Here is a 14,019-nt window from a genome sequence, read left to right on the forward strand (position 1 = left end):
ATGTTGTTATAGTTCACATTTTTAATGTTTTAATATTTTCTTTTTTACAGGTTTTTAAAGGTTTGTTATGGTATTCTAATCATGTTTTATTTTACAGGAATGTTATGTGTTTATTGCTTGGTAATATAATGTTTTTCTTTGTTTGTTTGTATGGGTTTTCCACCTTTGGGCCTGTCGTTGTGGTAGATCTACAGATCCCAGGATGCCCTAAAAACCGTTTCAAAAGTGGGTGGCAGGCCATCCTGGGATCTGTAGTTCCACAACAGCTGGAGACTGAAAGGTAGAAGACCCCCAGCTTTAAATAATGTGTGTTTTTAAATGTAATGTATGGTGTTTTTTTTGTAAAAAACGTGTTTATTTATTTATTTGAGGTATTACACACATTGGTGGGCAGTGGGGGAGCTTAATGCATGACCCAGCCACCGCCCGCCTCAATACGGCGGGCGGTGGCTGGGTCATGCATTTATTGCCTGGGGGCACACATTGGTGGGCAGTGGGGGAGCTTAATGCATGACCCAGCCACCGCCCGCCTCAATACGGCGGGCGGTGGCTGGGTCATGCATTTATTGCCTGGGGGCACACATTGATGGGCAGTGGGGGAGCTTAATGCATGACCCAGCCACCGCCCGCCTCAATACGGCGGGCGGTGGCTGGGTCATGCATTTATTGCCTGGGGGCACACATTGATGGGCAGTGGGGGAGCTTAATGCATGACCCAGCCACCGCCCGCCTCAATACGGCGGGCGGTGGCTGGGTCATGCATTTATTGCCTGGGGGCACACTTTGGTGGGCAGTGGGGGAGCTTAATGCATGACCCAGCCACCGCCCGCCTCAATACGGCGGGCGGTTGCTGGGTCATACATTTATTGCCTGGGGGCACACTTTGGTGGGCAGTGGGGGAGCTTAATGCATGACCCAGCCACCGCCCGCCTCAATACGGCGGGCGGTGGCTGGGTCATGCATTTATTGCCTGGGGGCACACATTGATGGGCAGTGGGGGAGCTTAATGCATGACCCAGCCACCGCCCGCCTCAATACGGCGGGCGGTGGCTGGGTCATGCATTTATTGCCTGAGGGCACACATTGGTGGGCAGTGGGGGAGCTTAATGCATGACCCAGCCACCGCCCGCCTCAATACGGCGGGCGGTGGCTGGGTCATGCATTTATTGCCTGGGGGCATACATTGGTGGGCAGTGGGGAGCACATATTGGTGGTCAGTGTTGTTGCAAACTGTACAAATACTCACCAAATATACAACAAAACAAGACTTCAGTGTGCAGGCTCCCAAAGTGCGACAGTCTTGCTCCATACACGATGCTGCACAAGATGGCGATGGGGCGTGTCCAGGCTTCTGTCAGTCAAATTCCGCATTGTGTGATGAATCGTACGATTCATCGTGAGGAAAAAAAACCCTCACGATCGGCGTCCATCGGGTTCATGGTTGGCTAATCTGCCCTACAGCACGGCAGATCAGAAGATGCGATATACGACTAGCGTGGACGCGCATCGGCATCGTGCTCGTGAGTATAAACTCACGATTTGTACTTTTTTTTACCCGATTCGTCGTCGCGATTCGTCGAAATCGGCCAAATGTCACTATGTGTGTGGGCACCTGTAAGTCTCTACCAGCTTTGCACATGTGGACATCTCTACCCGATCTAATTTGCAATATTGCACAAAAAAGTGGGATGTAAAAAAATAGAACAGCTATTTTAAACTGCTTTACAGATCTTAAGATGGTGTCGTGGTCGGAGCTTTGACTGGAACGGTACCTTTTCCGCATATAAACCAATCCATCTACTATGTCGACATGACAGAATACCAACATTGTGAATGCCAGCAAAAGACGTCAGCCCATTTTTTTCATGATGTGAGGGTTAGGCCGGGGTTAGGGATACTCACCTCACCTATTCAAAACTGCATGGTCAACATGCTGACTTCTGGCAAAGTCGACATTTGACATGACGATCTCCCACCAATCCGACATTCAGAATATGGTGTCAACATTTTTTACCATACCCACAGGGGATGATGAGGTTTTCTTTAATGTTATTACAGTACAGTTTAGTCACAGTGTTCCTTATTCACATAAGGAGGTTATCAAATTCATATAATGTTGTTATCTTTTATTTATATGATGCCACAAAGTGTACGGTATATAACACTGAACAGTAACCCCACACAAATAATATACTTAGACAGTATAGGGGGAAACCTCAAACAGAGGGCTTTCTATACAACTTTATAGTGAATGACAGATAATAACAATAGCAGTGCTGTGACTGCGAGTGGATCTGCCCTGGAGACAAGTATAGTGTGATATAAGAGGGTAGAGGTGGACCTTAGAGAGCTTACAGTGTAGGGGACAGTCATCCTTGGATCACGTCAAAGGGAACCTTAGTGGTATATGTTAGCATATAAACACCAATTTGTGGATTAAGGATGAGGTCTCTGGAGATTTCAGTATACTCTAATAGGTAAAATGCTGTCACAGAGTTTATATCGATGGGTCATTACCTACTTCACTTGTACCAGCTGCACTAGATACATGGAAAAATACTTTCATGTTTTTTTTGTTTGTTTTTTTAGAGTAGTACTCACAATAAGTCTTTGTAGTCGCTTTGTTTCTGTTGTTAAGACACATTAGCTAGTTTAAAATTTGGACATGAGAGGACAATCGGTTCCTGCAAATCCCTTACATGATTTCATGGGAACTATTTATAGGAACCGTTCATTCTCTTGCACATTCACAGTTTACAGATAATCTGAAATTGTTGCTACCTGTAGTCTATATATGTCAGTGTGATAATAAAGTACATTGCACAAAAACTATAACATTTTAAAATAATTAAGTTTTAAAATATAATTTTACTTAAAACACATATTCCTGCATTTATAGTAATGTTATGTTGATCGTACATCACTGTTTTCTTTATTCATCCATTTTGCAGAATTCATCAATTCCACACGCTCTTCCAGAACCCTTGACTGCAAGTGAGGCTGCTTCTAAAAAGAGCCAAATAAAAACCAGGTGAGGTTACATTGTTCAAATTGTAGTTCTATTGGCCGACCCTGCAACAAATGGTCCACATTAAATACGATTGATTGAACAAATTGAACATCATCTATTTTCCTGCTGCTGTAAATAAGCATACAGCACAGTGATGCATCTGCCCTAGTGTGTGTGTGGCAGACATATACAAGTCATATAGACCAAGGACTGAGTGGAATAGGCTGCGGGCACTGAAAGAAATTCTTGGCTTTGTGAGCCTTCTAAAGTGGATTTGAGGCGCGTTTTTTAGCTTAATTTTTACACCTGCTTGGCAACAACTATCTATAATGGGTGCAGGGTGTATGGTGCACATGAGCCCCTGAATGAAAGGGGGTCCACAATGCCCAACCTCCACTCAGAACAAGGTCTGATTGTGCAGACACTGACACCATATTTCCAAAGAAATCACCAGAAATATTGCTCTTGTGATAGCAAAGATTCTAGCACTGTGAAGGTCTTTTGCTATTTTCTGCGCAGAAGTCAGCTAGTTGCAAAAGCCCAAATTTAGATGCCCTGTGCCACTCAATTGCCTGTTGTGAATTACTCCCCATGTATTTTATTTCCTTAAATCTGTAATAAATATAAAGTAAGGTAGCTATGATCATAATATCACTACATGAAGTACAAACCTGACTCTGAAAAGTTGAATTTGAGCACCATCTTGTGGTAGGCAAAGAAAAAGTAAGTTTTTGGCAAAATGTTTCTCTATTGCTTGTTTGCTCTGGCATAGTACTATATTTGTTTGGTCTTAAGATCTACTATGTCTGCATGGAGCACATGTGTTTCAAATACAGAAGAAAATTCAGTGAGGGGTATGTGATAGCTTCATCTTATCAGACAAATGGAAGTAAAAGCAGAAAAAAATAGTTCATGCGCTATTTTATTCTGTGTTCCATTTTGCAAAGCTCTGTGCACACTAAAGTTTTATTCACGTGCAATCTGTGTAGAACGCAAAGGGTGACAGAAGAGATACACGTGTGTGAAGAAACCAAATTGGCACTACTCGGCGGATTCAGAGTTGCTTACAAGTTGCCGTTGTTGCGTTCACGGGAACTAAAAGTGAATTTTTTACGCCTGCATACATCTAAGCAACTGCAGCGCCCCTATACATTTGGGTGTGAAAATAGCTACCTTCACTATTAGTGCGGACTTGCACCAGCTCTATCCTTGGTGCAAGAGATCCAACTAAAATCAGACGAAACTCTGAAATTACTGACACTCAGGCCAAGTGGATAGGCAACTAAATTGTGTACAATTGTGAATAGCCTGGGGATGTGTAGGCTCGGCTGTGATGCATGCTCAGTGCTACAAATCGCAAGATCTGTCCACAAACCAGAGTTGTGTGCAGCCCGGAATCACGTGCATAATGCTGGGTTATGACTAAAACAACTCCCCTGTGTTAAAAAAAAAAAAAAAAAAAAAAAAGAGTAGGAAGTCAAATATTTTTATTGAAAATGCAGGTAATTAATATTTCCTTTCATTATGTCATTTGGGCAATATATAATGTTGATACCTGACGTTGTTTGAACAAAAATAAACAAAAAATATACACATATAAATTAAAAACTTGTTGAAGGTGTAAAAGTAGTTCCTCACAACAAACCTATAGCAAGTATTAAAATGGATTATTGTTACACAGGCATATTGCATACCTAATAATAATCCAGATCCCGTTGTGCAGCAGTCAGCCCAATGTCCTGCCCACAAAGGCCTATAGTCTGGCCGTCTGACCCCCACACACATTGGGCCTAATTCAGAGCTGCATGAAATACCGATATTCACATATTTCGGTGATTTTTCTTTAATGCACGTGAGAAAAAAAAACGTGAAAACTCCTATGGCACATCTTAGAAAAGTGGGAGGTGTATTAGCGCACGCACGGAGTTGGTCTGTCTTATGGGTGTGTTATGAGAGTGTCACGGGTGTGTTGGTAAAGGTGGTTGTGTACCCAGATGCTCAAATGCTCACACAGGAGGCCATACATAGATGGAGAAACTGCACCTGCCATAGGGAAGACTCACCAATCGGTATTGGTGTATACAGATGCTGAATGTAGGCGTCTCAGTCCTTACACAGCGGGATGCTGGGATGTACACCAAGGAAGGACTTTCTAGCCCTAGTTGCATTAAAATGCATATGGGTAACAACCACTAGATACATACACGAACGCGGCTCCCTCCAGCTCACAATCAGGCCCATTGTAACTTCACAGTCATGGCCCTATCACATTACCACCAGTCCTAGTTTAATCAATAACAATCACATGTTGGTCAGGATCACAGGTTATTTTGGGTGGAATATATATTAATTTGTGCCCAATTTGATGTAAAAGTACCAAACTGGCCATCTAAATGGTGCATGTAGGGATGGCTTCTTAGATGCATGACTAGAGGAAGACTGACATATTTTCCTTTATGGTGTCTCCCAATAGATTTGTAGTCCACTTTTTTGTGTTTTCTTTTTAATCAGTTGTGTACCCCGACATGTTGAAACGTGGCACAACCCATTTCTTTAAAAGGGCTTGCCTGAATGAGCCCCAAGGGATAGTATACCCAAACCTCCATAATTATTAGTTAGTACTGATATTACAGTGTAGAGATTTCAGTCAGACCTCAGGTCAAATTAAATCGTAAAGCTATTTTAAATATGTTTCACAATATTGCTTTCCCATTACAGAATAACAGATTCACTTGGGCCCACAGAAACATCAATCGCACCAAGACAGAGACCCAAGGCGTTTGCAGGAACAGCCCCAATGAAGGCGCTAAATATTCCGAGTTCTGCAACCCCAGTGAAGATGGCAGTACAAAGTGTTCCATGTCATCAAAGCCACAGTGGTAATTTAGATGTTTTTAATGAAGTGATTGTCATAAGTGCATTTGACACAAATGTGCGGACTCTACATGACATTGGTGAACTTGTGCAGCTTATACCATAAGAGAGGGTGGGGTGTAATGTTCTCTCTTAATAAGAATTATTTAAAAAAGGCAATAAAACTGTTTTTTCTTCTTCAGGGTCCATAGAGGTTCCACAGGGATTACCACGGGGCAGTTTTTTCGTTTGGTGCTGACAGAAGCAGTCGCACATTTGAGAACAGTGGGGCTGTGTTAGACAACCCCAAGCTTTTATTTTATGTTCCTTCTCTAGTAAGGGCGGTTAAATCAATCTTGAATATAGAGGATGAGGAACCCGCTCCTAAGCCTAAAGCCTCGGTGTTTAAAAGACAAAAGGTGGTTAAGGCTGAGTTCCCTCAATAAGAACCGCTCACTGAGCTTATGGGGAAGCATGGAATATTCATAACAAACTGTTCCAGATTCCAAGAAGACTAGCGCCTTTTAACCCTCTCCCACCTGGTGAGTGTACTAAATGGGAAGTCCCTTCTATGGTGGATTCTCATATGGCACGTTTAGTTAAGAGCTCTACATTGTCTATACCATCCTCGTCCTCCCTAAAGGATGCTACAGATAGAAAATTAGAGACTTGTCTTAGGTCTGTTTACTTGTTTTCTGGCGCTATTACTAGGCCGCCTAGGGACGCAGCTTGGGTTGCTAAGGCTGTTGAAGGATGGACGAATGCACTGGAAGACGGCATGTTATCAGACGCTACCAAGAATCAACTGGCCTTCATCTCCATATTCGGGAGGTGGCCTCATATTTGGAAGAAGCTACGCTGGAAACTGGACTCCTTGCTTCTAAAGTTGCTGCGAACTCGGTAGCCGCCCGTAGAGTCCAGAGTCCATCAACGATTTATACGGTTTGCGGTTCTGCAGCGATATTACCAGTTTCAGGCACCTGCCATTTGGTCTGTCAACGGCCGTTATGACGGCCTACCTGTGGCGTCAGGGAGTCAGAATCCTGCCGTACCTAGACGACCTCTTAATGGCACAATCACAGGCTATTTTGCAACGCCATTCACAACTGACCATTGCCTGTCTACAAGCACACGGCTGGATCATCACTTGGAAAAAGTCCTCCCTATTTCCAATACTGAGGATGGTACATCTGGGTTCAATACTAGATTCTCCGATACAAAGGATCTTTCTGCCAGCAGACAAGATTTCGGTACTGCAATTGCGTGTGCGCAAATTGCTTGGCAATCTAAGAGTATCCATTCACTCAATAATGCAGGTCTTGGGGTCCAGGGTATCCATCTTCGATATGGTGGAGTACGCCCAGTTCCACTTCAGGCCCCTTCAACAATTGATTCTCTGACGGTGGAAAGGACTGTGTCATCTGATCCGGTCCCAGATGATCCTCCTCTCTCCGGAGGTTCGGCTTTCCCCCTCATGGTGGCTGCAGACGTCCCATCTGGATGAGGGTCGTCCCTTCTGGATTTCAAATTGGGAACTTCTCACTACGGATGCCAGCCTTCGCGGATGGGGCGCTGACACAGGTCATCATATTTTTCAGGGAAGATGGACAACTTTGTCTTTTCAACTCCTGGTGAACAAATGGGACCTACCAGACGTAAGCCTCACGTCACAACCACAAGGTTCCCAGGTATGGGTCCAGGACCAGAGACCCCTCAGCAGCTTTCGTGGATGCTCTGGCAGTGTGTTGAAATTTCATTCTTCCATACCTTTTTCCTTCGATTTCCCTCCTCACAAGGGTTCTCCGTTAAATTCAAGCAGGAAGGTGGCACAGTGATACGGATAGCTCCAGCCTGCACAGGCGCCACTGGTTCACCGATTTATGGAGTCTCTCCATAGACACTCCTTTACACTTCTTCTATGGTCGGACCTGTTGGCACAGGGTCCTTGACTGCACTCGGACCTCTCCCGTCTTTGACGGTGTGACTCTTGAGTTATCCCTCTTAAGAGCCAAAAGTTTCTCTAGCTCTGTGGTCAGGACGATGCTCGGGGCAAGGAAGCCTTCCTCAGCTCGCATCTGTCACAGAGCTTAGCACTCTTATTTTTAAGGGTGCTCAACCAGAGGTTATGACCCCATGGTTTTAGGGCTTCTTTTTATTTTTTCTCTTTTTTCCAACAGAGCTGTCCTATGTACCTGGTTTGGTTATTTTCCATAAGTGGTATCACTGGGTTTTCATTTAAATAAATAGTGTGTGGTTCCGTCCACACCTTCCTTGGATTTTTTGCCTATGCGACTGTTGCCTCTCAGGATGCTCCTTTGGGCGCAGGATGCTCCTTTCTACTCAGGAGCGTCCCCACCCTTAGGGGAAACTGCTTTAGGACGTCCCCATGGTAATCCCTGTGGATCCCCTATGGACCCTGAAGAAGAAATTAAGAGTTATGGTGAGAACTTTCACTTGTTTACTCTATTTCTTTGAAGTCCATAGGGTCCACAGGGCGCCCACCCTGATGCATCTGGCATCATTGGGTATCTTTCTCTGTCACTGATTCCCTCATCTTTTATGAGAGTGTTTCTTGTGTATTTTGTTCTAACTTCTCCTCTCTCATACTCCTGCCTCGGGCTTGCTTACAAAACTGGCTGCCTGTGGCTGGGGGTGGGGTACAGTATATGTGCAGGAGGGCCGGTGCATCCTGGGAGCTATAGCTTTAACTGTGTGGTGCACAGCTCACAACCAAACCAACTACACCTCATGGTAATCCCTGTGGACCCTATGGTCTTCGGAGAAATAGAGTTAAGGGTAAATTCTTACCATAACTCTTAATTTTAAAGTTCTTATTTCATATGGTCTTTTGAATAGTGGAATGTTGTAGTACCAATATATGTGGCCCATTGGCAAAATTGTTTAATTCCATCCAGGGTTTTTTTTTTATGAATAAAGGTAATGGTACTCACCTACTATAAGTGTTCTTTACTCTAAAAGTGCCTTACAGGGTACCATTGCATACCATCAGAGAAAAAGCAAAGCTTTTTGTATATGGCTAGCACTTGTTCTTAGATAATTGTTGATTCAGTTACCAAAGCAAAAAAAAAAAAAAGTCAGTCCTAGGAAAGCAATTTCTAAAAAGATAAAGCCTACTTTTTCAAGAATGGACAAGCATATCTAAAGTACATACATATTACATTTAAGTGCGTTTTATTGCAGTACTTCATCTTGAGGTACATACATAACGGCAGGTATCTCATGCAACCTAATGTGAAGCAAAGCAGTATGGTTTAGTAAAACAATGCAGGTGTTAACAGTCGTGGGAAACAGAATGCAAACAGTTATAATAAGTATAATAGTTTTATAAAGTTGTAATAAAAAATAAGACTATTGTGCCAAGGACACGGTGAATACCTAAACCTGTTCAGATACTCATTCACTGCAACTCTGGCTCGTTCTTCCTTTGTCAGTGGCAATTCCTTTAGAGTATGAGATGTAATGCACACAATGAGCGCGGTGTCTGGTTATGTAGTCCCCAGTTACATGGGGGCAGCATATGGAGGAGAGACCCACACTAACCCTGAACAACCCAACATATACATAGGAGGTACTGTACCTAGGTCCCAGCACACATGATGCACGCAACATTGCTCTAGCCTGCAGACAACACGCAAGGTGACACTCGTATCTAGCAAGGGGGTTCTGAATGTTTATCATCATGCCACCAACATCTTTCATACTAGACAACTGCTTCCCCAATTAGGGAGACTGGCTGGGCACCGCCAGTTGGCCAATAACCAAAAATAGTGTAAACTGTTCTCAGGACTCTTCTCTGTTGTGATGGCAGAGGCTGGATGTTTGGAACTCAAGAGCAAAGTACAGTAATGGGATGTCATTACAGTACCAAGGGACATTTCCCATCACTATGGTCAGATCTTTACCCCCAGAGTAACTGAAATAGTGTGTGTACTGTTGCATAGTTAAAGATAATAAGCACCATTTGCATCTATTAACAAGTATTTGGTAACATTTTTTGCAGCAGTTACAGATACAACAACATCAAGACCTGGCAATGAGCCTGACCAGCTCTTGGCTCGGGAAAGTAGCCAGCAGCCTCCACAACAGCACAGGGTCTTACAGCAACTACAGCTAGGTGACTGGAGGCTACAGCAACTTCATCAGTTACAGCAGCAGCAGCTGCTACAGGAAGCCTACATGCAGCAGGTAGGCAGCTCTTCCCAATCTAATGGATTCATATTGTCAAAGGAAGGAGGATGTATCAAACTTTAGAGAAAGATAAAATAGAGAACTATGGGTGATGGTGCCCAGAGCAAATAAAACAAATGTTGCACCTTGAAAACTGTTATTTTAAAATTCTGCCTGGGGACACAAATAAGGGAAATGTGAGAGCAAGGTAAATCCTCATTATGACTGGGATAATTACCACACACAGACTCACTATGTATACGATCATTTAAAGAGAATGGCAAAGCTTTTAGGGACTATGATAGCATGAAATACATTTTAGATTTTTTTTTTTTTTTTTTTCACACACCTGCCGCCAGCTAAGATTACATTTTTTTAATTAATATTTTTTTTTTTTTGCAACCCTTGTGTATCCCCTCGGGATGTAGTCAGGAAGCCGACGGTCTAAATACCGACCGCCGGCTTCCCAACTCTCTAATCCCGGCGTGGTACTAATGACAGGCGTTAAACTCGACGCCTGTCATTATCCATATGCCAGAAGACCGACGCCCGGCATAACAAACAAAAGTAAGCCGGGCGCAGGGGGGGAGGGTTAGGTTTTAGGGCTCCCCGGAGACTTAGGGTTAGGCACCCCCCCGGGAGGGTTAGGGTTAGGCACCCCCCTGGGAGCCTTAGGTTTAGGCTGTGGGGAAGGGGGGGTTAGGTTTAGGCACTTGGGAGGGGGGGGGGGTTAGGGTGTAGAATTAGGTTAGCGATACTTACCTTTTGATGATCGGGAATTTTCACCCATGCGGCCGGCGGTAATACCTACTACACCCATCCCTTCTGCTTTTTGTCTTTTGTTACCTAAACGTGGTACAGAAGTTACTGTTTGCGTTAGAATAATTTGTCATCTTCATACAACAAAAGTTCAACTAGACGATAATGTATCTAGTAATAGAAGTTTTGGGGCAGGGCAAAATATGAACTTCCCTGATCATGTAGAGACACCGTTCTCCTATGTCTCTCTAGCAAACACCCCCACCCTCATCTCTACAGCATCAACCCCCCTGCTTCTCTCCAAAATGAAGAGAGATATCTTTCACAAAGAGCTACGAAAAATTGTGCGGCAAAGTAGACCTAATCTATACCAGTCATGATCCATGATTACAGCATAGGCAGTATTACAACCCAGAGAAGAGTGTGGATGTTTCCACATTGGGTTAAGTGGGGAAGGATACGGTGCCAAGTGTTTATTCAACATACCAATGTTCCATAGTAAATTGGACTATTGGAGTGACGTATAAACTGAGAATGGCCTGAGGTTATACGTAGCCAGTGTAAAATACAGACCTCTCGATCCTTTGTTAAAGGTTTCCCTATGTCAACAGATTTTTATTGCATGGGCCACATGCCAGGATATAACATGACTTAGATGGATAGCATAAGAATACTAAAAATAAAAAAATATATGCCTCCCAAAAAACTATGCCCCACAGTGCCCCAACAATATGCTACACGTGCCCCCTTCCCCCAATGCCCTAGAGTACTCGCCTCTCATGGCTGGATCATCTTGAATCCTTCAGGCTCTGCGTTTTGCATGTACAGTGCATATTGCACAGAGTGGCTCCCGAGTCACCTCATCAGTATTATGTACGTGATGTGTCACATGACACTGATGAGACTCTGTAGATGCTCTGTGCTGTGTGCACTGTGCATGCAGAACGCAGAGCCTGAAGGATTCAAGATGTCCCAGCCATGGTAGGTGAGTACTCAGAGGCACTGGAGGAAGAGGGCACTAGTAACATACAGGGGGGGCACTGTTGAGCATATTGGTGGGGCACTGTGCGGCATACAGGGGTGGGGGCACTGTGTGACATTTTTTTGGGGAGGGGGCATATATCTACCAGCATATATCTAATCAGAGCCATAACTAGACATTTTGGTGCCCTGTGCCAGAAAGATCATTGGCGCCCCGCTCCCCCCCATCATTTTTTAAAGGGCATGGTCTTGTGGCACTCCCCTGTAATGCATACCAATTTTTCACTCACATTAAAACACTAACACTTGCTCCTGTGACCCTTATGGGCCATGTCTGCATCCCCAACACCAAAACCAGGCTCCATCTGCATACCCAGCACCATGTCTGCATCCCCAGCACCTACACCCTCATGTCTGCATACCTAGGACCTACCCATATTACATTTAATAACTTACCCCCTTCATACTAATAAATATATAGCCCTGCCCCCTCCTACCTTCCATTTGCACTTACCATTCTCCCACCCTGAGGCCAGCATTATGGAGGTCAGCAGGGATGGGTGCCTGTTTCTGATCCTGCTGGTCATCATAGACCTGTTATGGGGACAGAATCTGTGGGCTTGTGTGAGTCGGGAACAGGAGCAGTGACCAGCGTCCTATGAAAAGTAAGCTGAGGCCAGGGTAGCTGGTAGTTAATCACTTCAGAAGCTGTGCAGGCGCTAGTGGCATTTTTAAGATCATCAGCCGCCGCTTTCGTATCCTAATCTAATGTGCCGCACAAGGATTTAGCAGCCAAATTGACAGCACATACGTGGCCTGTGGCCGCATGAAATCTGCCTCTGCCCCAGCAGCACACTGTGACCAGGCACAGGGAGGAGGCGGCTGCACATTCTGAGGCGGCACGAGTAGGAGGCGGCACTGTGGGAAGAGATGTCATGACTCCTCTCCCCACACACAGGGCAGGAGCCGTGAGGCAGAGCTCAATAGTGAAGAAGGAGTTGCCTGATTGCCAAATGTAGATTGTGGTGGCGGCCAGGTTCCGCCCCAGAGCATCTAGCGCTCTGTGCGACATAACTGGGCGCACCACTTGTTACGGCCCTGTATCCAATAGCCCCCCATTGGGTAACGTGCCCCATGCCACCTGCTCTCGGCAATTGCAATGTCCGGCCGACCCTGTTGGGGGCCTCGGGCCAGTCAGGGGAGTGGCGGAGGTGGAACTTGTTCCGCCTACAATACAGGTGACTGAATGCAGACCTGGCCTTTAACCCCTGCATACATGTACACTTTGTTTATTACTGTGACACTATCTGCTCATATGACATCTCATAGTCCAAGGTAAACTTGTGTTAATATGTTAACATAAGAGTCACACATCTGCAATGCATGAAAGTATAGTTTAACTCCTTAATTTTAAAAGGAGAACTCACAGATTGCTATATTTATTGGATCTGTTTAAACTTAACAAAGTTTTCAAGTCTGCAATGGCTATACATGCAGTTGACAGAGCAAGGAATGGTCAAGTTACTCCATGAAATTCCTCATTGCTCCAGTAATGCCGGCTTACAAAATGGCGCTGAAGATCAGAGTCATTCTTATGTTACTGCAGAACATCAAATCCCAACAACTCTGCAGCAGAACCAGACCGTAAGCGCAAGCCTTGAAAGTCCACGTCACAGAGGCCACTGTGCTGTCAAGTTTTGTCAATGCGCAATGTGTCTTCATAGCACTTAATCCCAGTCACCCCTTTGCGTTCAAGCATCTGCAATTCCTCATCAAGCTTTATTTTGTCATCACCATTAATGAGGCACAGATGAGCTTCAGTAGCTACAAATGATATACTATAAATAGGACACATCTCTAGAAGACATGCTACTCCCCTACTGCAAGTATAGTGACCATTGCCCGCCTCAGATCTACAAGACCAGGTGCAGGGGGCCGTAAGTTAGGTGTTTTCTTATGTCCAGGCCCAGTGAGAATTTCCCATATGTAAAATAAGAGATGCAATTCTATTCTGTTCTTCAGAACAACACACATAGAATTGGTACTTTTGGAATATATCTAGTGATGTGTCTTTATAACATGGGACAGTCTCTGTTACATCAGAACAGCTGGCAAATACGTAAGTCAGGTGTATGTTTGCAAATGTCTAATTTAGTGGTGCATTCAGTAGATTCAGTAATGCTAAAAATGACCCTATTTTTGCTTTGTAATATTTATTACATTTATAC

General features: G+C 44.4%; 1 protein-coding gene across 1 annotated transcript in view; it reads left to right on the forward strand.

Moving 5' to 3' along the window:
- BMP2K (BMP2 inducible kinase) overlaps positions 1–14,019 on the forward strand; it is a 191,430-nt gene that overhangs the window by 136,623 nt on the left and 40,788 nt on the right. The window contains exons 9-11 of the mRNA XM_088452122.1: positions 2,952–3,031; positions 5,729–5,889; positions 9,885–10,069. Of these exons, the coding sequence (XP_088308248.1) occupies positions 2,952–3,031; positions 5,729–5,889; positions 9,885–10,069 (426 nt within the window). The remainder of the gene's footprint in view (positions 1–2,951; positions 3,032–5,728; positions 5,890–9,884; positions 10,070–14,019) is intronic.

The sequence above is a fragment of the Taudactylus pleione genome, unplaced genomic scaffold (assembly GCF_031769625.1).
Source record: "Taudactylus pleione unplaced genomic scaffold, aTauple2 ptg000033l, whole genome shotgun sequence".
NCBI lineage: Eukaryota > Metazoa > Chordata > Amphibia > Anura > Myobatrachidae > Taudactylus > Taudactylus pleione.